The sequence below is a fragment of the Trachemys scripta genome, chromosome 14, assembly GCF_013100865.1.
Source record: "Trachemys scripta elegans isolate TJP31775 chromosome 14, CAS_Tse_1.0, whole genome shotgun sequence".
NCBI classification, from domain to species: Eukaryota; Metazoa; Chordata; order Testudines; family Emydidae; genus Trachemys; species Trachemys scripta.
Window position 1 is genome coordinate 4,924,246 of NC_048311.1, and position 24,801 is coordinate 4,949,046.

General features: G+C 49.6%; 3 protein-coding genes across 3 annotated transcripts in view; 2 read left to right on the forward strand and 1 right to left on the reverse strand.

Annotated features, from left to right (window-relative positions):
* LOC117887129 (zinc finger protein 271-like) overlaps positions 1–10,543 on the forward strand; it is a 78,741-nt gene extending 68,198 nt beyond the window's left edge. The window contains exon 12 of the mRNA XM_034789401.1: positions 7,270–10,543. Coding sequence (XP_034645292.1) covers positions 7,270–8,221 — 952 coding nt within the window. The 3' untranslated portion in view covers positions 8,222–10,543. The remainder of the gene's footprint in view (positions 1–7,269) is intronic.
* A 2,376-nt stretch (positions 10,544–12,919) lies between these two features.
* Positions 12,920–13,219, forward strand: LOC117887584 (zinc finger protein 567-like). The gene has a single exon (XM_034790228.1). The coding sequence runs from the start codon at positions 12,920–12,922 to the stop codon at positions 13,217–13,219; it is 300 nt and encodes a 99-aa protein (XP_034646119.1).
* Positions 13,220–15,093: 1,874 nt separating this feature from the next.
* The window catches only part of LOC117887585 (zinc finger protein 13-like), a 28,200-nt gene continuing 18,492 nt past the window's right edge, over positions 15,094–24,801 (reverse strand). The window contains exons 6-10 of the mRNA XM_034790229.1: positions 24,657–24,675; positions 21,787–22,017; positions 20,258–20,384; positions 17,217–17,330; positions 15,094–16,863 (exon numbers count right to left, since the gene is read on the reverse strand). Of these exons, the coding sequence (XP_034646120.1) occupies positions 16,217–16,863; positions 17,217–17,330; positions 20,258–20,384; positions 21,787–22,017; positions 24,657–24,675 (1,138 nt within the window). The 3' untranslated portion in view covers positions 15,094–16,216. The remainder of the gene's footprint in view (positions 16,864–17,216; positions 17,331–20,257; positions 20,385–21,786; positions 22,018–24,656; positions 24,676–24,801) is intronic.

A 24,801-nucleotide genomic window follows, 5' to 3' on the forward strand; every position in this document is an offset into this window, starting at 1 on the left:
ATCCCCCTTTAAAACTGCAAGAACTTTTAGTTTGCTCTAAGTCCTTACCTCAGTTTCCTCTCAGATTGAGAATCATTTGCCCATTTATGTCAATAACAATGGACAAGGTTGCTGACTGAGTTGAGCCCTGTGAGACTTAGGAGAGGTGCCAGGGTTTAAAAGGATCCCCTGGAATATAACTGGGCTCAAAGAGATGGTTTAAATATGGTGGAATATTTTCTAAAAAATAAGTGAGTTCTTACAACTTTTAGAGCTGAATAGTGGATACCAAATTCTCTCTTCGTTCGGGAGGGGAAGGACTTTCTGATGAGCCAAAGACACCAGCCAAAAATGAGACAACATCTTTCCGCACCACGGTGGAAAGCAGGTGGGAGAAGCAATTTCTGAAATAGTTCATCCTTCAGAATTTGCATCCCTCAGACCATGGCCGAGGAAAGGTGGGGGCTGCGTTATGTGAAGGGTGTCACAAATACCTTAGAAATTGCATCCCCCACCCTTGCCTTGACCCATGGCAAACAATTTCTGAGGGATGAGAGTGAAAGGAGCAGAAATTATTCCATGCACTTACAACCAGAATTACACTTTCCGGAGGGCTGTAGTGTTTGAATGGAGTGGTGTTCCATGCAGGTGCCGATGTCTGCCCAGACAGTGACAGGATTGGAGATCCTGGCTAGGGCAAAGAAATCTTTTGAGTGGAACAGACTAGTTCCAGTTGTTCCTGTTCTGATCCCTGTTGTAAAACATGTAGCTGTGTGTTCTCCTCCCCTGGCAATTCTTGGTTTCAGTCACAGCCCTTTACATCTTTTGTATAAACCTTTTTAATTTAGATGGGTTGGTATTATCCATAGTATCTTAAAGTATGACCTGTGCTAATGGTTTACACTCGCTAAGGCCTACAGCAGTGGCTCTCAACCTTTCCAGATCACTGTACCCCCTTCAGGAGTCTGGTTTGTCTTGTGTACCCCCAAGTTTTACCTCATTTAAAAACTACTTGCTTACACAATTAGACATAAAAGTACAAAAGTGCCACAGTACACAATTACTGAAAAATTGCTGACTTTCTCATTTTTACCATGTAATTATAAAATAACTCAATTGGAATTAGGGCTGTCAATCGCAGTTAACTCAAGCAATTAACTTGAAACAAATTAACTCGATTAAAAAATTAGTCGTGATTAATTGCAGTTTTAATTGTACTGTTAAACAATAGAACACTAATTTAAATTCTAAATATTTTTGGATGTTTTTCTACATGTTCAAATGTATTGATTTCAATTACAACATAGACTACAAAGAGTACAGCATTTCCTGCACTGTAAAAAAAAGAAATAGTATTTTTAAATTCACCTCATACAAGTACTGAAGTGCAACCTCTTATCATGAAAGTGCAACTTACAAATGAAGAATTATTTTTTTACATAACTGCACAAAAAAACCCAACAATGTAAAACTTTAGAGCCTACAAGTCCTCTCAGTCCTACTTCTTGTTCAGCCAATCGCCAAGACAAACAAGTTTGTTTACATTTACAGGAGATAATGCTGGCTGCTACTTATTTACGATGTCCCCTGAAAGTGAGAAAAGGTGTTCGTGTGACGCTTTTAGCCGGCGTTGCAAAGTATTTACGTGCCAAATATGCTTAACATTCATATCCTCCTTCATGCTTTGACTTGTATATTGCACTCACTTTCTTTTTTTTTTTACAGTGCAAATATTTTTAATAAAAAATATAAAGTATTCTGCATTGTAATTGAAATCAATATTTTTTGAAAATGTAGAAAAACATCCAAAAATATTTATAATAAATTAAAATTGGTATTCTGTTATTAACAGTGCAATTAAAACTGCAATTAATTGTTTTAATCACAATAATTTGACAGCCCTACTGAGTATGTGAATTATTTAGTAATTTCCCATAATTGTACAGTAAGTAGTTAAATTACTAATTAAAAACATTGAGTCTATCAGTTATCTAGTTTTTTATGACAAAAATACTATTACAGACTAGAACAGGGCTTGGATGACTGGGCAGCCTAGTGGTTAGATAAGAACATAAGAACAGGCATACTGGGGTCAGACTAAAGGTCCATCTAGCCCAGTATCCTATCTTCCAACAATGGCCAATGCCAGGTGCCCCAGAGGGAATGAACAGAACAGGTAATCACTGAATGATCCATTGCCAGCAGCTCATTCCCAGGTTCTGGCAAACAGAGGCAAGGGACACCATCCCTGCCCATCCTGGCTAATATCCATTGATAGACCTACCCTCTATTAACTTATCAAGTTCTTTTTTGAACCCTGTTATAGTCTTGGCCTTCACAACATCCTCTGGCAAAGAGTTCCACACGTTGACCATGCGTTGTGTGAAAAAATACTTCCTTTTGTTTATTTTAAATCTGCTGCCTATTAATTTCATTGGGTGACCCCTAGTTCTTGTGTTATGAGAAGGAGTAAATAACACTTCCTTATTTATTTTCTCCACACCAGTCATGATTTTATAGACCTCTATCATATTCCCCCCAGTCATCTCTTTTTCAAGATGAAAAGTCAGTCTTATTAATCACTCCTCATATGGAAGCTGTTCCATACGCGTAATATTTTTTGTTCCCCTTTTCTGAACATTTTCCAATTCCAATATATTTTTTTTGAGATAGGGCAACCACATTTGCACGCAGTATTCCAGATGCGGGCGTACCATGGATTTATATAGAGACAATATGATCTTTTCTGTCTTATTATCTATCCTTTTCTTAATGATTCCCAACATTCTGTTTGCTTTTTTGACTGCTGCAGCACATTGTGGATAGTTCTCTCCACTCAATGATTCCAAGATCTCTCTCTTAAGTGGTAACAGCTAACAAACCCCTTCATTTTATAGGTATAGTTGAGATAATGTTTTCCAATATGCATTACTTTGCATTTATCAACACTGAATTTCATCTGCTATTTTGTTGCCCAGTCACCCAGTTTTGTGAGATTCCTTTGGAGCTCTTCACAGTCTGCTTTAGACTTAATTATCTTGAGTAGTTTTGTATCATCTGCAAATTTTGCCACATCAGTGTTTACCTCTTTTTCCAGATTATTTGTTAATAGGTTGAACAGTACTGGTCCCAGTACAGACCCCTGGGGGACACCACTATTTACTGCTCTCCATTCTGAAAACTTACCATTTATTCCTACCCTTTGTTTCCTGTCTTCTAACCAGTTACCAATCCATGAGAACCTTCCCTCTTATCCCATGACAGCTTAGTTTGCTTAAGAGCCTTTGGTGAGGGACCTTGAAAATGTAAGTACACTATATCCACTATATCTCAGCCCCCTGCTGGCTGAGTAGCCTCAGCCTTTAAGGCTAGGTGGAGGATGGGGCACCCAGGCCCTCCATCTCCACCAGGTCCCAGCCGAGGGCCCTGTATGTCAAACCCTGAACAGTGGGCTTGGTGTCCCTCCTGGCAGGGAGAAGTTACTGTCCTGGGCTATTTACTACCAGCCCATTCCATTTGGGGCATGGCCCCTCTAGTCCAATCTACCAGGCAGCTTGCTTCCCACAGGATTCCCTCTGGGGTGCAGACAGAACCTTGCTGTCATCCCAGACTCCTTCAGGCAGGACAGCCACAAGCTGGTGAGGTTGACCCACACAATGTCTCTGGGGTTCACTCAGCCAGTTACTTCCCATGCTGGGGATTCCTCCACAGCCTCCCTTGGTTGGGGAGCCAGTGCTCCATCTCTTCAGGCAGGGAGACAACTAGCTCCTGTCTCTTCCCCAGTCAGCCCTGAACTGAGCCAAGCTCCCTTCTTTTTTATCCCCCCTCCAGGCCTGGCATTGGTTGCAGGTATAGTGGGGCGGGGCTAGCTGTGCCCAAAGGTTTTCTTTAACCCTTACTGTGCTGGTTGGAAGTTTCTTTGCTTCATCACACTGAATATCACTAAAGATCACCCCACAGAATGGATAGATTCTCTTACCACTCCTAAGAAATAAATGACTAGCCATAGAATCAAAGAAATATAGGGCTGGAAGTGATCTTGAGAGGTCATCTACTCCAGCCCCCTGTGTTGATGCAGGCCCAACTATACATTTACCATTCCTGACAAGTGTTTATCCAACCTGTTCTTAAAAACCTCCAGTGATGGGGATTCCACAAACTCATCAGTTAACCTCATTCAGAACCTAACTATCCTTATAGTTTAGCAAGGTTTTCTGAATATCTAATCTCAAAATCCCTTGCTGCAGATTAAGCCCATTACTTCTTGTCCTACCTTCAGTAAACATGGAGAATAACTGATCACCGTCCTTTTTATAACAACGCTTAACATATTTGAAGACTGTTATCAGGTCCCCCCTCAGTCTTCTTTTCTCATGTCTAAACATGCCCAGGTTATTTAACCTTTCCTCATAGGTCAGGTTTTAAATAAATAAATAAATGGAGATATCCCATCTCCTAGAACTGGAAGGGACCTTGAAAGGTCATTGAGTCCAGCCCCCTGCCTTCACTAGCAGGACCAAGTACTGATTTTTCCCCAGATCCCTAAGTGGCCCCCTCAAGGATTGAACTCTCAACCCTGGGTTTAGCAGGCCAATGCTCAAACCACTGAGCTATCCCTCCCCCTGTAATTTCTAAACCTTTTATCCTGTGAGGAAAGGTTGCTCTCCTATGGTCTCTTTTCAATTTGTCCACGTCTTTCTGAGGGTGCGATGCTAAAAACTGGACACAATACTTCAGCTGAGGCCTCGCGGGTGCAGAGGATAGTGGAACAGTTAGCTCCTGCATCTTACATATGATACTCCTGTTCATTCACCCAAGAATAATATTAGTCTTTTTCACAACGGCTTCACATTGTTGCATCCTGTTCAGCTTGGGATCCACTATAGCTCCCGGATGCTTTTCTATAGTACTAATGCCTGGCCAGGTATTCCCCCTTTTGTATTTGTTCATTTGATTTGTCCTTCCTCAGAGTAGTATGGTGCACTTGTCTTTATTTAATTTCATCTTGTTGATTTCACACCAATTCTGCAATTTATTGAGGTCATTTTAAATTCTAATCCTGGCCTCCAAAGTGCTCTCAACCCCTCCCAGCTTGGTTTCATCTGCAGTTTTTATAAGCATAGTGTCCACGTCATTAGCCAAGTTGTTAATGAAAATATTGAATAGTATTGGACTTAGGACAGACCCCTATGGAACCCTTCTGGATACTTCTAATGTTATGAAGTAAAAAATTATTTCTCTCTGTGGCTACCCAGCTCTTGAGGAAGGAGGCCGGAGAACCAACAGCACTGGGAACTCAAGACGAGGTTGAATTCATTTGTTAGTGTAGAGTGTTTTTGACAGTGATAGATACCTGACTGGGCACCGGCAATGGGATAACAACAGGGAGAAAGCAATAGGTCTGAGTGGGAAGGGAGAGGGATTACTGGAAGGTCAGTCTATCCCAGGGGTCACAGGATGGAAAAGTGCCATTGAAAAGCATAATGCAGTTGAGATTGGAGCAGAGATGCCTGTGAGTGAGCTGGTGGGATTGTGGCTGGGGCAGCAGGTTCTGAGAGGGGACTCTGGCTGTTTCAGGGACTGGTGACCTTCGAGGAGGTGGCTGTGTATTTCACCGAGGGGCAGGTGGCTCTGCTGGACCCTATTAGAGAGCCCTCTACAGGGACGTCATGCAGGAGAATTAGGAGACTGTGACCTCACAGAGTAAGTATCCCTGTCCCCTTGGGTGTTAGGATCTGGGTGGTCTCTGCAGGTCAGCTTCAGCTCCAGGATCCTACAGCCCTTGCTCCTAAGATATCTGGGGTGATCAGCACTTGCAGGTGCTAGGCCCTGTGTGAGAGAGAGGGTCACCTCCACACCTCATTCCATTGGTATGGAAACTCAGGACTCAGTGTTAATCTGGGCATCCCCAGGGTTTCAAAAGAGAGTGACTCCCTGTGTCCCCTGTCTGGGGTTGGTTCCATCAAGGGGCAGTGGAAGTTTCCTAAAAGTGGGGGAGCCACCAGTGCCTGAACTGTGGCCCTGCCCCCACCCTCAATCCCCTGCAGGCCCCACCCTCGCACCACCTTTTCTCCTGAGGTCCCACTTCTGCGATGCCTCTTCCCCCCAAGACACTATCCCCCGCTTGCTCTTCTCTACACCCTGCCCCTCCTCGCTCACCCAGTAAAAAGTGGAAGGGCCATGCCCCCTCCCCCCTGCTCTGATGCCCCTGATTCTATCCCTGGGGTCGCTGGCCCCTTACCGTGTTGTGACAAGCGGCTTATTATCTGCTCTCTGCCTAACTCATCAGTTCCCCGTGTCTGGAGATCCATGAGTTTACCCCAGGAGACACACGGCACGTCTCCCTGCAGGCACTAGGCTCTCCCACAGGGTCTCGTGAACACGTTCCCCATCCGTGAGGATCAGATCTCCTCCCTGCAGAGAAAAGGGCTGGGTGTGACATTATGGGATGTTCTCTTGTGGGAAATGCTGAATGGAGACTTAGCCCATCCTGATCTCACCCATTTCCTTCTGATGAGCAGAATCCCCAAACCGGACTCCATCTGCCACATGGACCAAGAGGAAGAGCCCTGTGTCCTGGACTCTGAGGATTCTTCAGAAAAGGAGACTCCGAGAGGCCCTCAAGCAGGTAAGAGATAAAGTTAAACCCACTCCCAAACCTTCCAATGCCCCTGTGGGCTCCCCCTTTTCATGGTTCAGTCAGGATTGTCCCCAGCAGGTGTCGTACCCTCATGGCAGATGGCGCTCCTGGCCTCCCACCCATCCTGACCAACACCCAGCAGTAGCTCCCTCCCCACTGAGTATCCAGATGGGATGTGGAGGCAGAATGGGTCCCCTCATCTCCCTTCTCTGGGGAAGGGTTTGAGGAATTCACTTGCGGTTACTGATCTTATCATCCAGTTTTAGTTTTGTTTGTTTTATGGAATCTTACAATCGTAGAATTGTAGAACTGGAAGGGGACTCAATCGGTCATCAAGTCCAGTCCCCTGCACTCAAGACAGAACTAAATGCACTCCCCTTTTCCATTTCTCTTTCTGAGGTTCTCTGTCCCCGGCACAGGGGAGGACTCATGTCTGGATTCTCTGTCCCAGCAGGTGATGGGATGGTGAGTGAGAACGAGGAGGAGAATCCTCAGCAGGAAGATCCTGAGCGAGTGGAATCACAATGGACAGTATCAGGAAGAGATAAAGGTGGTGTTTCCCTGAGTCCTGAGCTGGGAGAAGCCCGGGAGAATCACCCTTATAAATGCCCCGACTGCGGGAAAAGCTTCCGATGGAGCTGCCGCTTCATTGAACATCAGAGAATCCATACAGGGGAGAAAACCTCTATCTGTGCCGACTGCGGGGAGAGCTTCAGTCGTTACTCAAACTTCACAAGACACCGCAGGATTCATACCGGAGAGAAACCGTACAGCTGCCCCGACTGTGGGAAAAACTTTGGTCGCACTTCTGACCTCATTATACACCAGAGACTGCACACGGGAGAGAGACCCTACAAATGCCCTCAGTGTGGGAAAAGCTTCAGCCGCAGCTCGTACCTCATTCCTCACCAGAGGACACACACAGGAGAGAGGCCCTATAAATGCCCCGACTGTGGGAAGAGCTTCAACCTGAGCTCAAACCTTATCAGGCATCAGAGGATCCACACGGGAGAAAAACCCTATAGATGCCCCGACTGTGGGAAAAGCTTCTATCTGAGTTTACACCTCATTAAGCACCAAAGAGTCCATATTGAAAGAAAATCCTATGACTGCCCCGACTGCGGGAAAAAGTTCATTCGGAGCTCAGCCCTGATTATACACCACAGACTCCACACGGGAGAGAGACCCTATAAATGCGCTGACTGTGGGAAAAGCTTTGGCATGAGCTCAGACCTGATCAGACACCAGAGATCCCATACGGGAGAGAGACCCTACAAATGTGGTGAATGTGGGAAAAGCTTCAGCGTGAGCTCCAAGCTCATCAGACATCAGGGAACACATGTGACAGAGAAACCTTTCCATTGTCCCGAATGTGGGGAAGGCTTCGCCACCAGCTCCAAACTCGTTAAACATCAGAAACACCACCTGGAACAGAAACCCTACAAATGCGGGGACTGCTGGAAAAGCTATAGCCACAGTTCCGAACTCCTCAGGCATCAGCGAGCCCACATGGGAGAGAGACCCTATAAGTGCTCTGACTGTGGGAAAGGGTTTAGTCGGAGCTCGCATCTTATCAGGCATCAGAAAACCCACAGGAGATAGGCACGGGTCCTGGTTCTTCCTCTAGGGCTTTTCAAACAAATTCAGTTACAAATAATTGGTGGTGTGGAGATTCATGTGTGGGAGAGGCACAGGCAAGGGTGAAGGGGAAATGCGGAAGAAGAAAAAGAAGTTTGGGGGCTGGTGCGTCAGTTGTTCGGGATTTGTGGGGAGGGAACTGGGATTTTATTTTTTTTTGTCTCAAAATTTCTTAAATTTCCCATGCTCATTCCACACCCTTTTTCTCTGGCCTGGCAGGATGTGGGACAGCAGGTGAGATGGGACTTGAATTATATAATTCACTAGGGCCAGAGACTAGATTTTCTTGACTAGGGAAACTGAGGAGTTGCACTGACGCTATGCCTAAAGGAAATGCCAGTCTGATGCTATATGGAGAGGATGTGAGATGCGACACCATTCCTACTGTCACCCGTGTTTCCAGCACCAGAGTATGAGAGACAGCAAATCTGTAAATGGAAAGGGGGAAATACCACAGATAGATTTACATAGATTGGCATATGATTTACCTGTGGCTCTCACTGCTGCAAGAGCAGACAGGTCTGTAATGTATCTTTACAACACCATAGCACAGGCTGGAAATCTGCATTGTAACATCCAATGGAGCTGGACAGTTCATGTCCAGGCTCCGGATTTAACCTGATACGTATATAAAAATGTGTACACATGTATGTATATTATTTCCCAGGTGAAACCTGCATCAGTGCAAGTTAATAGCTTCTCAGTGAGTGGCATCTGTGTCACACAGAGTACGTTCCTGGTTTAAACATTAGAGCCCCTTTTGACCCCCAATTACTTGTCTTGGGGTACCGAGTTTCACCCAAGGTACCTAGAACCCAATGACATAGAATCAGTGAATGATGGTGAGAATGCTGAGACTGGAGAACTCGCTGCATTAGCTGCACCCAGCTCATTATTTCTATGAGGAATTGTAGCTGGCATGCAGGGGAAAAGTTAAGGAAGCACGTAGCAGGCAGGTCACAGAGTTATAGTCCAAGGGCCAGATTTCCATAGGTATTTAGGCACCTAAAGAAACCTATGGCAGTTAGGCACCTTACCTGGTTAGGTGCTTTTGAAAATCCAAGTAGGCACCTAACCTACATCTTTAGGCATCTTTGAAAAACTGGCCCCGAGTGATCTCACAAGCAGTGAAGCTGCCATCAGCTCAGGGAGAGAGAGAAACAGTTGCTTGACTCAGTGAGGTCAGATGTAGAGTCTTGAAGAGGTGCTTGTGGTTCCTGATGTTTGTGTAAAACTACACAGGAGCACAGTGAACTAAAAGGTGAATTAATACATTACCCATGGTTCTGCCTGGCTGGGTAATTTAAAAAGTAGTTCGAGAGCAGCTTTAAAACCATTCCCTTTTTAAATGTGGGGTTTGCCACAAGTGGTGTTTAGGTGAGTCTAAGCATGAGAACCGTGACTATAGGAAAATAGGGACATATGGTGTCTAGGTGAGTCTGTGTGTGTACAAAAAACATTTCCCTGGGGAAACAATTTGGAAAGGTAGTTAATGTACATAATCATTACAGTTCTTTTGCATCCCTGACTTTAGCATGAATGTTGACATTTTGCTCGGCTAACGCACGAACTCTTTACCTAGTTAGCTCTGTGAACTTCTGCCCTGGAATAGCAGAGCCAAGCTCCCATCTGGTCACAGCAGGCTGCTGCTTCAGTGCAATGGGTGATACAGCCCATGAGCTGGCGTGTGGTTGGTTCCTTGCGGGGCTGTGGATGGAGATGGCATTTATACCGGGCCGTGTGGGTGCTTTACTCTCCTGAGTTTGTGCTGTCTGCTGGACAGTAATAAAAAGCTGATCCTAAATGTCTATTTGACCAGCATAACTACATTGGTCAAGAGTGTGTTTTTTCTCACACCCCTGACCCACTATAGCTATGCCGACGTAACTTTTAAATGCAGGCCAAGACTCAGTCCGTGCTTCACTGAGGAGGAGAGGGGACTGGGGCTTCTCATCGGACTCTCGTGTGTTTATTACCACGTTGTCGAACTTGCATTTTCAGGGCCTTCTTCCCTACAGGGGGATTCCAGAAAACGTTGCCGTCTTTCCTCTTCATATAAGCGGCTGATCGTGGAAAGAGGAGACCAAGGGAGGTGGGGGAAGGGCACGTTATAAGGATACCCAGGACGGATGGAAAGTGCCCCCATATTGAAAGCATCTGCTGGTGCTGAGCTGCAGGGCTCTCCTTTATTTGTGGCACTGTCATGCTAGTTTTGCTCTAGCTTGGGAGAAGGCAAGATCCTTCCTCTGCCATGTGGGGAGCGTAGGGAAGGGGTTTCATTAGCTGCTGCCCCCAGAGGGCTCGGGTGAGTGCTAAGGTAAGGAGGCTGTTTTCTCTTTCTCCCTCTGCTGAGCATACTGGGAATTGAGCTTCCTGGGTCAGATGCTGCTGCTGCCTCCATGTGATCTGGGAGCCTGGCTGAGCAGCTGCTGCTCCCCCACTGGGGTCTGTGCCCACTGTCGCTCTCCCCCCAACCTGGAGGAGCAGTGCATTGCTTTTCATCTGCTCCCTACCCTTTGGCTGCTCTGGCTTGGGTAGCCCTATCCGGACTTAAAAATCCCACTTGAATAATTGTTATGGTCATTGGAAGGCTCATGGGTTTCACCACTCCAAGGTGCCCTCCTTCAGGAAGACCAGTGGCCAGAGCTGCTCAATATCCTTGTTCCAGTTCATTTTATCCTTATGTCTTTCAGTCAATCCCTTCTGAGGACACATGGCCTGATTTTCATTTCTCGCATGCTCCTTTTCCAGAGGAATTCACCCGAGACGTCCCTCTCAACTGTTAAAGTGATAGAAATAGGTTGATTTTAAAAAGAAAGAGAAACAGGTAGAGAGGTGGTTGGTTTATTTTAAATTACACTTGTTTAAAAACAATAGAAATGAAAGCCAGAAATCCACAGAGAGGTCGCTGGAAACAAGCTAATACTGTCATTTGATTTGGTGCACTCAGGCTGTGCACATTGTTCATGTGTGTCACTAACAGTTCTCCGGACTCCCTCGTTCTACTGCTGTTCGTTACACTCATTCATTCAGTCCTGTCTTGGAAGCTCTTCAGGGCAGGGACTGTGTGTCTCTTGTAAACTCCCAGTGCGAGGGAGCCCCAGTCCTCTTTGTAGTTTCTGGGTGCTACCAGAGTTTAAAACATCAGTCATTTTCCTCCTTCCCCAATATTCCCTCTCGGTGCACTTTACTCCCTAGAGATCCTAATTCCCCTAATGTATGTTGTGGACATTGGATGCCCCCGGACTGCTGCATTTGGTGACATCCCAGTTCATGGGCAGCATGTGCACCCCCGGTTTGGGGAGGCTAGCCTTGTGCCTGAAGCCCCGCCCCTTCTGCCCAAGGCCCTGCCCCGCTCAGCCTCTTCCGCCTCCTGTCTCGCCGTCTGGCCCGCCGGTGCAGCCCCAAACCCTGGCCGGCCTGCTGGCACCCGGAGCAATCTGGAGGAGCCCCAAGCCCTGAGCCCAGGCTACCCAGAGGAGTGCTGAATCCAGCCACGGCCTGGTCCCGGGGCTGCAGCGGGGAGCATTAGCGGAGGTTTGGGGAAGCTTAGCCTCCCCCAGCCTCCATTACCCACTGCCCATGCCCCACTTCCTGACTGTGCTGAACCCCACTAGCTCGCTCACTGGTCTCAGCTTCCCTATAACTCTCCCTGTCGCTGTGCCTCTCTGGTGGTAAGGAGTGGCTTCCCCTGTGGCCAGAGTCTCCCCTTTCTGGGATATGGACAGTGATGGACTTACCTTCCATGCCCCTTTGATGATGAGTGTCTGGCTGTGTCTGCTCCCAGTGGAGGTTAAATCCCCCATGAGCAGGGTGTCCTATGGATGCAAGTCCCTGGGGAGCTGACTCTGGGATTTTACTGCCTTTAAGTGTGCTGGGGTTAAAACCGCTGGCATGTTCTTTGTGAGAAATAGTCTACAGATCTGTAGCTCTCCCTGCTCTCACCTGCGCAGGATTTCCAGTTCACAAACTGACTGGCTTGCCCGGCTGGAGCAAGGTGAAGAGGCCTGGGTCCCGGATCTCCAGAGCTCCCAGTAGAGTGCAGAGGAGGAACTGGCTAGACCAACTCTGAAACCGTGGCCGAGGAAAGGAAAATTCTGGGATTCCCGTGAGATCCCCTGGTTTTGCCTCATCTCACCCAGGTCAGGATTGTGCCCAGCCAGCATTGTATCCTCCTGGCAGATGTCACTCATGGGTTATCACCCGTCCTAGCTGACACCTGGCAATGGCTCCCTCCTTTTCCCCTTAGGGATGTGGAAACAAAATTGGTCATGTTCCTCCCTGTTCTCTGGAGATAAAGCTTTGAAGGATTCAACTTCTCATATTTTAGTCTCCCAAACAATTCTTCTAGTTGGCTTGCTCCGAATCCCCTTTTACTCTTCCCCTTTCTGAGGTTTCCTTTCCCCCTAGCACAGGGAGTGATATGTCTGGATTGTCCCTTTCATTCAAACAGATGACAAGTCAGAGAATGAGGAGGAGAATTCTCTAGTGACATCACAGAGATCCAAAGGGAAAGTTTTCAGAAGTCCTGAGCAGGTGAAGGGCAAAGTCTGTGAGAGCCAGCACAGGTCAGAAAGGTTGCAAAAAAAGCAGTCAGGGAACAGACGGGGTCAGTTCTCACCTAAGGGAAAAGGTGACACACTGTGATAGCAAACATCACAGATGAGGAAGGTGAATATCTTATGTGTTGAATGTGGGAAAAACTTCAGCAGTAGATCAGCCCTCTTCCGAATCCACACGGGAGAAACCCCATCAGTGCCCTTACTGCAGGAAAAGCTATGGTGTCCACTCAAGCCTCACTGTCCACCAGAGAATTCACACGGGCGAGAGTGCAAAAGCAGCTTCAGGACCCGCAGGACCCTCACTAAACACCAGAAAACCCACACGGGAGAGAAACCATACATCTGCCCCAAGTGCAGGAAAAACTTCTGGGCAAACTCAACCCTCACTATCCATCGGTGATTCCATACAGGAGGAAAGCCCTACAAATGTCTCGACGGCAGGAAAGACTTCAGGACAGCTCGCCCCTCACTAAGGAGATGCACAAGACAGAAATTGTGTCAGAGCCCAGTCTAGGGCTGGCTGGAAGGAACGATAGAGCTGTTGATTCCCTGCAAATATCAGTAATGTTCAACTCTCAAGCGTCTGCCCAGGAGATGGCAGCAGCTGACCTGTAAACTGATTGCTAGACTGAGAGGCTCATCAAACCCCATGCAGAGGAAGAGAAACCCCAATCGGCACTTGGCTGCAGAGCTGCTGGGTTTTTCGGTTTCCTGCTAACCTTTCCATGGGAGGAGAGAGAAGGGGCCTACTCATTGTGCTCGCTGCACTGAAACGCCTTATGTTCCTAAGCTTGATTCCTCATCCATGCAGGCGTCATGCTAGAGTGGGGATTCTTAATCTTTTCAGGTGGCAGACTGTGATGGGTTTCCCTCCGAGGTTGTTGCTTTGGGGCACAGAATGTCATAGTGACCTCATGCGTAGAATCAAAAATTTTCACAATCCCCTTATACTTACCTTTTTCATTCTTATTTTTATAGTATCACAGAGCTGGTTGAAGAATTTTTGACTCGCCCATCTCCTGGACATCTCCTGTTACATAGCTAAGGCAGGGAGCCAACAAGCAGGCCAGCTTTTGTGAATCCCATTCTGTGGGGAGCCCTGAGCACCTAACTCAGGCTTTGTGCATCCCGGTGATTTTCTAGGTGCCTAGAAGTTCAGTGCAGTGATGCCCAGTGTCACAGTAGCCAAGACCCTGTGGGTATCTAGCCCACAGCGACTGCATCCCAGGCTGACAGGCCGGTCAGTGCAGGTCTCTCAGAGGCTCAACCACGCAGGCTCTTAAAGGGGAGATTGACTCTGGAGGTAGCTGGGTTTCTGTAAGAATGGGCCCATTCTGTCAGCCCAGCTGCATGGGTTCCACTTAAAAGCACAAACCATTCACCCTCTGCGAGTGCTGTGTGACCTCCCATCAGAGCTGATCAGCGCCCTGTCAACACCCTCGCTGCCTGGCTGCTGGGGAGACCACACGGGCCTGGCACAGAACCTAACAGGCAGGGACAGTGACTCTGTTGGGCTGCAAGAAGCAAATTCCAGAATCAGAGCCCTCCAGCGAGGAGCATGGCCCTGCAGCGAGTCCCCCTCCTGCGTCCACCCAGTAGACATGAGCTCTGTTGTCTCAGCTGGTGCAATGGCACATGGAGAAAGCAAGCTCTGAGGAAAGCAGGACCCAAACCACTCAGGGCCTTAGAGATTAACCCCAGTCACTTGAATTGCCCCAGGACTCAGCTCCTAGCCAGGGCCATTGCTGGGGTGCAGGAATAATGTACCAGCTGCTGCCTTGTGTCCCAGTTGTGGTCCCCATGCACAGGTCTATGCAGAGTATACAGTCATGACCCTCTCAGCAGGGGGACCTCAGAGGTCCGGATCCCTGCTGGGTTATCTTTATGGTAAGCACCTGCTGGGCTCTGTGCTGTTTGCTCCTGCTGACACCACAGTGCAAGGTGGGCTCAGGCCAAGCAAAAAGGGAGCAACTGGAAATGACAGCAGAGGTACAGGTCAGGCTTCCAAGGAGAGGCCCAGGAGCTGGGATCTGAGGTGGGGGGAGAGGAAGGAGGCTGCAGCGGAGGAGAAGTGTTTGAGCCCCAGGGCTGGGAGGAAAGGCCGGCTGCTAAGATTCCCAGGCAAGCACCCGCAGCACATGAGGAAGAAAGGCAGAGAGGAGCTGTGTGTGCATCTCCGAGGTGATGTCGCAGTGGCCCAGCCCCCTCTCTCAAATCAGCATGAGTGGAAGGGTCTCCCAGTGGAAAAAAAAAAAACACAGAGGATTCCAGACAGCATCTGTAGGTGCAGGTTTTATTTACCGAAATAGAAATAAAAAAGTGTGACAGAGAGAGTGTTCTGGGAGAGGGAGTAACTAGCGCAGAGGGGGTGAAACGTCACCTGAAATGGGCAACGGGTATCAAAGAATCAATCCCATTCCCCAGTGAGCAGAATGGCATCAGAGCGGGACCCCTCACTGAGCCTCACTCTGCTCGTTTGGGAAGGACACAGGGAGGGGCAAAGATCTGGACTGTCAGTGACCCATACTAGTCACTAATTTTAGACATTCCAAAGAATCGGCATAATTACTGTTAAATACCCCAGTGATTTCCCCAGAGATAAATATAAGCCACACATTCCTTTCCCAACACCCACTGCTTGTTGCAAACCCCACATACACATAGGAAATGACTGGTCTCTACTTTCTCTCGAAGATTCCCTGTGAGGAACCCCCCGCGCTGTCATTCTTGAGTTACCCTTTTAGCCCAGGATGCTCTGAGGTCATTTTAACCCAACATGAGAAATCGACTCTTTGGAGCTGCGACTCTGCACTGACCGACTGAAATGCCTAAGTGCTGGTCTCAGAGCTGCTGGTGGCTCACGGGGTGGGAAGATTATTGCACACAGTAACCGTGATCCTGGCACACACCTTGTTCCTTTCCTTCGAGCTGGTGTTCCTCTTTGCAGCAATGAGCTCTGGCCAACTAGTGCAGAGTTATCCAGTCTCAGCACTTGATCACTTGCTAATTCAATCACCTGATTCAAACTCCCAGCAACCCGTTCCCTGCCCATTCTTCCTCTCCTAGTCCCCCGAACAGTTGATCTCCCTGGTTTCCTCTGAAAGCCTGCAAGGGAAGGGCCTCTGGGGCACCCACCCCACATGAACGCCAGTAAGTGGGGGGAGGCCCAGCTCAAGTACCAGAGGATGGTGCAGAGACAGGTCTCTGCCCTGAGAAAGGTGGCTTAGCTCAAGGAATTGGTTAGTGGAAAGGGATTTGAGTCCCCAGAGATGAGTGTCTAGGGGAGTTGGGTTCTTCTTTCCCTGACCACTACCAGGCTGGCAAGTGGCAGAGGGGCCTGGCAGCACAGCAATGAGGAAAAACTGATCAGAGCTTCTCCTCCTCTGCCTGCGGTTTGCTACAGGAGGCAGAGCCAGAGATTCACCGAGCAGCCCGGAGGCACCTGCAGCTGCCCCCTGATCCCAGCGATAGGCAGCTGGATACTCAAGGAACTGGGAAATGCGGTATTCACTCCATCCCAGGCAGGTAATTTACAGCGTCTCTCCATCAGGTGGAGTTTCTGGTGTCTAATAAGGTGTGGGCTCTGATTGAAGCTTTTCTCGCATTCATCACACTTGTATGGTCTCTCTCCCGTGTGGATCCGCTCATGTACAACCAGGTGCGAGCTCCGACCGAAGCCTTTCCCGCAGTCGGGGCATTTAAAGGGTCTCTCACCAGTGTGGGTTCTCTGGTGTCTAATGAGGTGCGAGATGCAACTGAAGATTTTCCCGCAGTCTATGCATATTTTCTGCATCTCTCCAGTCTGCTGGACCGTGGTTTTGTTGCTGTCTCTGGAACCACCCTCATGGGAAGTGGATTTACTTTGTCCCTTCCCTGAGTCCTTTTCCTTCTGCCTCTTTGATCCATTCTGACTCCCACCAGCTTCTCCCTGTGCAGGAACATTTCCTCTGGATCCTCCCAATACCGTCCCATGTGGTTCCACTTGTGCAGGCCCTTCCTGCTGAGGATTCTCCCCCTCGTTCTTACACAAGATCTTGTCACCTGCTGGAATAGGGAGAGAATCCAGACCAGAGTCAGTCCCTGTGTCGGGGGAAAGCAAACTCAGAAACAAACCAAAATAGCTGTTGGGGAAATTGAAATATTAGGTTCCAAATCCCCCTGAACGGGAAGACTGAACCGACTCCACTTCCATATCCCATGTGAATGCTCCAGGGGAAGGAGCTACTGCAAGGTGTCAGTTAGAATGGGTGGGAATGACAGCTGAGGACTTGCTGGCTACCCTCCTGATCTGGTTGATAATGCAGCAAAACTGGGGGAGTTCAGACGGCCTATGTGGGAATCCCAGCTGTTTCCTTCACAGATGGACGATTTACACATCAGTTGAACCAAATCCTCACCTGTGCAGGCACCTCTCCGGATCCCCCTTTCCTCCAAGCCCTGGAGATCTGGGACCCATGTCTCTTCCCCTTGTTCCAGCTGACAGATCAAGTCAGGTCTGGACATCAGAAATCCTGCTCCAGGGAAAATTAACCTTGTAAGAGGAGGGTGAATTACATATTTGGGTAACAAAGTTTGAAATGTAACGTTCTAGCCCAGTCAAAACAGTATAATTCCAGAGCTGTCTTTTCAAAGCCGTAGGACACTACTAATGAACACAGTCAAATATTCAGAGGGGTTCCTTTTTAATACCCCCCCAACCTGGAATCCCCTCTAGCATCTCCCTCTGCTGCTACCCAGCCTTCCCCCATCTCCATATGGGCTGGGGAAGCGAAATGAACAGACTTTTGGGTTGCTGCAAACCATGACTGGTTATTGCAATTATTCTGAGCCATGAACAATTAATGGGGGACCCAAACTGAAAGGGTGCATGGCTTTAACAGAGCATGCCCGGTCGCCAGCCCCATCTCTTGTACCAAAGGGTCCCTCACGGCCTGCAATCGTGGCTCTACGGCACGGAGAGGGTGATAGGCTGGTCCGAAGACTGACTATTTGCTGTGAACAAAGCCAGCAAGAGACTCCTCAAAGAGGTCCCTAAAAGACAAGAGAGGGCAGCTGTGTGTCCCAGAGAGCAGAGACTCCACCCATGATCCCCTTCTCGAGGACAATGAGGGCCCCGGAGAGAGTCAGAGGGAAGCTGGGACCAGTGCGCACAAGCGAGCGGGATTCAGTGTGGTAAGGGGTGGGAGTGAGCAGCGGGAAGGCCGGATTAGCTTTTTGTGGGCCTGGTGCCAAACATATTTGTGGGCCCCCATTGGGGAAATAGGGCACGTGATGGGGGGTGGTCTGCAGAGCGAGGGGCTGGTTGGGGGCAATGAGGCGCAGTGCAGCGGGAGCGACCCCACTCAGCCCAGCACAAGGGCAATGTTTACAAACCCAAAACTGCTAGATGCACACTGGTCTGCCCAGCCCTGCACTGCCAGCGTGCCCCTTCCACACTGCCCAATGCTCCTCCCCTTATGTCCAGTGCCCCCTCGCCCAGAGACCTCCCCCACAGATCTCTATGCCCAGCACCCCCTGCCCAGAGACCTCCCCCACAGATCTCTATGCCCAGCACCCCCTGCCCAGAGATCCCTCCCGCTGACCTCCCACCACAACTGCACAGCACCCTGCACACCATACCCCCGGCCCAGCTCACCCACCCACAGATCCCCTACTGTCCAGCACCCCTTCACAGTCCCACCATCACAGCTGTACAGCGCCCCATATTCCTGTGGGAATTCTGCAGCAAATTCTGTGTATATTCTAAAATTCTGCAATTTTATTTATTGAAAAAAAAATGTGGAAGCTCCACCATGGCAGTGGGGAGCACAAGCCACTGGCTGCATGGAGGTGGGAGAATACCCTACAGCCTCCCCTGCCCCCCCGGGACAGGGACTTGGCAGTGAGGCTGAACCTGACACAGCACAAGGGCCAGGCCTGCCACAGAAACACCCTGGGGCCCTGCCCCTTTTGCACCAGACACACCAGATGTGAGCAGGGAGGCTCAGCCTGGCAGCAGGATCCAAGTGCAGAGGGACTTAGTGTGGGGGGATCCAGATGGGGGTAAGAGGGTTCAGTGTGGGGGGTCAGAGGGTTCTGTGTGGGGCAGTCTGGGTGCAGGCAGCTCAGTGGGGGATCTGGATGCACAGGGAGGTTCCAGGTGCAGGAGCAATGGGAGTCTCCAGGGGGGACCAAGTGAAAGTGGTTGGAGCTCAGCAGAGGGGTGTCTGAGTGCAGGAGAGGTGGGGTTCATTTGGGTGGGGGTCCAGGTGTAGGTGGTTTGGGCTCAGTGGAGAGGGTGTCTGGGGGGGGGGGCTCATCAAGGTGGTACAGATGCAGGGGAGGTGGGGCTTGTCAGGGTGAGGATTTGATGGGCCTGCTTAACAGGGGAGTCCCAGCTGCTGCCAAGGGGATCCGCATGCTGGGGCCCCACTTTCCCTGCCCCCTTCTCTTCCCCATCCCATGCCCCTTCCCGCACCGCGCCATATCCTCCCCAGGCTTGGGGGGCAGGGAGGAAACCGCCCCCCAGCAAAAGCCGGTGGAGTAGGCTGGGGCTGAGTTGCTCCACTTCCTGCCGCACAGTGATTGCAGGGCGGGCCCAACCCTGCACTCATGGGGTGGCGGGAAGTGAAGTGACCCAGCCCCAGCCCACTCCACTTCCGTGGCTCCCAGCCTTGGGACTGGGGGATAGGGGGGAACTGCCCCCCAGCACTCACCGGCAGTGCATCTGGGAGCCAGGGGAGCAGAGCGGGCTCGGGCCGGGTCGCTCCACTTCCTGCTGCCCCATGAGTGCAGGGCGGGCCCAACCCCTTCTACAGTCCCCTGGGATGTTGCTCAGGGGAAGGGTGGGAAGAGGCAGGGCGGGGGTGGAGCAGGGGTGGGGCTGGGGTGGAGCAGGGGTCAGAAGAGGCAGGGTGGGGGCAGAGCAGGGGCGGGGGCTTTGGGGAAGAGGCGGGGCGGAACAGGGGCAGCTTTCCTGGCCGGCTCAACCGGCCAGGGGATCAGGCTGACTCTGGGCCCGGTGCAATAGTGCTACTGGCGCCATGGTAAACCCGGTACTGCGCAGTGATGTCACTGAATGCAGCAGTTCCGGGGTAAGAAGAGTCAAGGAAGCACGCTGGAGTAGGTAGGGAACCCGGTGAGTCAGACAGAGTATTAAAATCTGCCAAGGTGCAGAGATGGCTGGGGAGTTAGTGTGCACCGTAATTATAAGCCATTAAATCTTCTGTTATTAATGACTTGGATTGCTGTAGTACCTAGAGACCTCCAGGGCCCCTTGGTGCTAGGCACTGCACAGACAAACACAGTCCTGCCCTAGAGAATGTGAAGTCCAGGTAGAAAGGGAGCTATGGGGCTGATCCCACTGAAATCTAAGGGACCGGGAAGAACTGTGAGCAGAGGTCAATTCAGGCGATGCAAAGTTCAAATTTCAACATGCCTAGGAGACAGGAATCCTTACCCAGTGAAGTCACATTCTCATAGTTCTCCTGCATGACGTCTCTGTAGAGGGCTCGCTGACCCAGGTCCAACAGCGCCCATTCGTCCTTGGTGAAATACACAGCCACGTCCTCAAAGGTCATGGGCATCTGCATGAACAAGAGTCCCCTGCTCACAACCTGCTGCCCCAGCCAGTGTCCCATCAGCTCAGTCACAGGCAGAGCTGGAAAAATCCCCCTCGGCCCCAGAGAGCAGAGCCCTTTCCCTGCCAAGAGGGAGGTGCTGCTGCAGAATTAAAGCTCTCATTTCAGAGGGAAGCGAAGCTCCCAGCCTGTCCGGCTGAGATGAGGATTATGAAGGGGAGGTCGGATGCTGCCATGTTTCCGCCCGTGAGACAGCGGCTTTGGCCCCTCTGCACTGCTCAGAGCTTCCCTGGTAGCAGCAGAAAGCTAAAGAGAACGTCCTTAGTTTCAGAGCTGTTCTGCAGAGCCTGAGAAACTCACTAGCATCATTTGAATTGCTGTCTGTGCCCGCTACTGGTCCAATAGATCAGATTTCTATTTGTGCCTGCTAATTGCAACCCACTGGGCCAATATATTAGATACACCCCTCTGGCAGCTGGCCCTCAAAAATGCAATAGGCTACTGCCCTCACAAGCTAATGGAGTTACTTTAGCTCAAGCGGCAGAGATGTGTGTGTGGTATGGGAGTTTACCAGGCCCACCACACAGACACACAAGACATTGATATGAAAATGGAATTAAAACCTTGCTCAAAGACCCACACAAGCCACCATGGCATACATGGGAATGTCTGGCACTGCAACGGGGCTTCAGAGAGCCCTGGCTCATGAAAACGAATGCTCTTCCCAACCAGTCTGGAAGATAAGAAATGATTCGGCCTGGGCCCCCACACGCTGCTGCGCCGCTTTTCCCAATCTGCCGACAGGCAGCTCCGGAGTAATCTCTGCTGGCCAATTCCAGGCTGCCCTTCAGAGCTCTGTGGGCATTTGAGAAATGCATCAAACTCTCTGCTCTTGCTGCTGCCCACTGTGAAACTCGGAGCAGTAGCAGAAGCTGCATGGGAGTTATTCACTGGGGGGAGGGGGGAGGAGAAACGCCCCAGAACTGGAAGTTTAGAAAGGGATCAGATAGCAGAGATCCCCATGCAGACTGCTTCAGACCTCTTCATGCGGCTACTAGATAAGAGACAGATCCTGGAAATGGAGCCCATGAGTACGGTCCGTGGACAGCTTCCCAGGAGGAATTCCAGCAGCTATCATGGGAAGAAGGGTTGGTTGGCCCCTTTCCTCTTTGTATTAACCTCTGGCTAGGAAGCTTAGGGCTGTGGCTAGCAGGAGTCCAATACGTTTTTCAGTGCCTGGACACGCGGCTTGATTCTTGGTCCACAGATGGGGGAATTTCCCCTGTTCTCTAGAGTCCCAGCAGGTTTGTTACAGTCTCTCCCCACCTCCCACTCCCTCCTCCTGTGTATGACCTGCTCCCTCCCTGTCCAGCGCAAACCCTGCAGCAGCTCCCTGAAAATCTCCTACCTGAATACGCTGTGCTAAAGCCATTTCGCTTCTGGGATGACGTGGCCAGACTGGACGGATGTTATTCTGCAGCCTGCCAGGGAGAGAGGTGATTGGGGAGGCGTCAGAGGGGGTTTTAGTCCACTTCACACCTTGACTCCCCCCATGTTTGTCTCCTGCACACAGAGGTTCTGACTCTGCAATGCTGGGAAAGTCCATAGTTACTTTATTACACCACAGACATGGCCCCTCCTACCAGGACTGAGACATCTTTAAACTTCCCAGTATCTGAGTCTGTGAACCAAATGCTAGAAATGAGCCGAATCAAAGGAGATGCTTGTTTTGGACTCAGGATTCCCCTGAGGGCACCATGTTCCCTCAGCAGGCAGGGGGCGCAGGCAGAGGCAGGAACTGCTTTTTCCTCTCTCCTTGTCCCCAGGAAAGTCAGTCTGCCCAGGGGGTGCTGCAGCGAATGGAGCTGGGCAGGTTTGGGAGCCTGGAGTCTCCCTCCCCATTTATTGCTCCTTCCCATCTCCCCCCCCACCCCCAACTCAGATTTTAAACCCAGCTGGAAACATTGCCATTATGCCCATGGTTTATGCTTCTCTTTCAAAACACCACGCCAAGGAAGGCGTGAATTCCGGCCTGTGAGCACTTGCTGCAATTTCTGCTTTTTTAGCCTTGAGAAACTGCCAGCCTTGGACAAAGGCAAGGGACAGATGGGGAGGCAGCTTTTGAAGGATGAAAGGGAAATCTTACAGAAATTGCATCCTCCAGTTGTCCTCATTCATCCAGTAGCAATTTTGTGGCACGTATTTCTCACGTCAGATCAGCCTCTTCTCTTTTGAGCAAAGAGGGAAACTTGTCTCAATTAGCTTCACAAGTTATGAGGCCTTAATTTGTTATGTTTCAATGAACAGTCCCTCTTATCAAAGAGTCAAATTATCTTATCTGAGTCAAATTCCAAGGCCAGAAAGGATCATCTAGTCTGACCTCCTGTGTAACACAGGCCAGAGAACTTCCTCTAAAATAACTCCTAGAGCAGAGCTTTTAGATAAAACACCCAGTCTGGATTTAAAAAGGGTCAGTGATGGAGAATCCACCATCACCGATGGTTGCGCCAATGATTAACTATTCTTACTGTTAAAACTATACACCTCCTTTCCAGTCTAAATTTGTCTAGCTTCAACTTTCAGCCATTGGATCATCTTATATCTTTCTCTGCTAGACTGAAGAGTCCATTATTAAATATTTGATCCCCACGTAGGTAAGAACTGTCCGCCCTATTGTGCTTCTATAGGGTACACAGGCAAGGCCTGATGGGATCTCTCCTCCTTAGGTACACATACACGCACACACACACACACACACACACACGAACCCAAGTCAAATCTGCTTGTTTTTAACTCTAGAAGTGTTGGTGTGTCTCCTCTCTCCTGTTTTTGCTGGGCAGCTGGCTGAATGATGCCCAGGTATACTGAGGCTGGCTGCGTGATGTCCAGGTATATCAGGAACTTCCCCAGCTTCTTATTGTAGAGAAGAGTGTTGTTGAATCAGGGAGGAAAATAGGTCTGTCTGATGGAGTGCTTGGGGTTAAACTGATTTGAAAACTGTTTCAACTTTCCTAAATAAAATCAAAATCGCTTCCGCTTTCAGTCAAGTCACTAAGATATCATGAGGGTGGGGTGCTAAGTATACTCAATCAGATTTCATTTACTATCTCGCTTGCATGTTACAAGATTACTGGTTCTACAGTTGTCTGTACAATCTTTTAGGCAATTTAAAGTACATAAGACTGAAATGTATATGCCCAAAAACATTCCAGATCTCTTCTAGTGATTGTTAAAGTTCCAAAACACAACACTTTCCTCCTCTTTCATAAGTCACAACTAAAAATAAAAAGGCTCGTCTAAGCTATAGCTCTGCAGCTGAAAGCAGCAAGATTTGGCCAAGTGGCATGTTTGAGAAAGGGACGATAAGGCTTGATTAGAACTATTTATTTACACTAATAAAATGCTGTTGGGAAGGGTGATGCGCTCACATTATCAACCGTTTGGATGAAATCTGAAAGCCCTCTCTCTTCCCAGAAAAAGATTTTTTTTAAAAAAGATCACATGTCATGAAAGCGTCAAATAGAGACCTAGTTAAAGAAACAGTGGTGGTGTAGCCATGTCAGTTGTAAAACGGGAGGGTTGTGTTTCCTGTCCTTACACTGGCTTCTGGCATCACTTGCTGCCGCAGGGTCCTAATGCCACCCACCCACTAGCCTCAGGGCAGGCTGCCCTTCCCCTGCCCTAGTCCTGAGTCTCGCCAATGCCCCAAACCCCTCATCCCCAGCCCCACAGCCCTCACCCCTGCACGCCCTCCTATCCCAAAACTCCATCCCAGAGCCTGCACCCCCACTCCCTGCCCCAGCCCGGAGCCTGCACCCAAACTCCATCCCAGAGTCTGCACCCCAGACCCCCTCCCCCATCCAAACTCCCTCCCAGAGCCTTAGGCAGGTGGGGGTGGAGTTTGGGGGGGGGGCAGGTTTTGGGCACCACCAAAATTTCTACAAACCTGCCACCCCTGGAAGAGGCAGATCAGGGGTGGAGTGGTGGTGTAGCCCAGTGCAGTGGGGGGACTTTACTGAGTGTGTATATATATTATTAAAACTGCTTGGAGGAGGAGGTGGAGAAGAGACGGGGCAGGGGCAGGGACTCATGTTAGGGGTGGCGTGGGGGCAGGGCCGGGGCAACGAGGGGGGATGTCAGTGATGCGGCCCTCGGGCCAATGCACTAGTCCTCATGTGGCCCTTGCAGTCATTTGAGTTTGAGACCCCTGCCCTAGATGGAGCAGAATGTTTAGCGTATGTAGTTCTGTGTATATCTGTATAGGTATTAACTACTTACGTGAAACAATCTGTTCCACCTTAACAACAAGGAGTCTGGTGGCACCTTAAAGACTAACAGATTTATTTGGGCATAAGCTTTCGTGAGTTAAAACCTCACTTCTTCGGATGCATCCGAAGAAGTGAGGTTTTAACTCACGAAAGCT

Coding starts and splice junctions, on each gene's coding strand:
- LOC117887584 (XM_034790228.1), top strand. CDS start 12,920: ATGAGGAAGGTGAATATCTTATGTGTTGAATGTGGGAAAAACTTCAGC.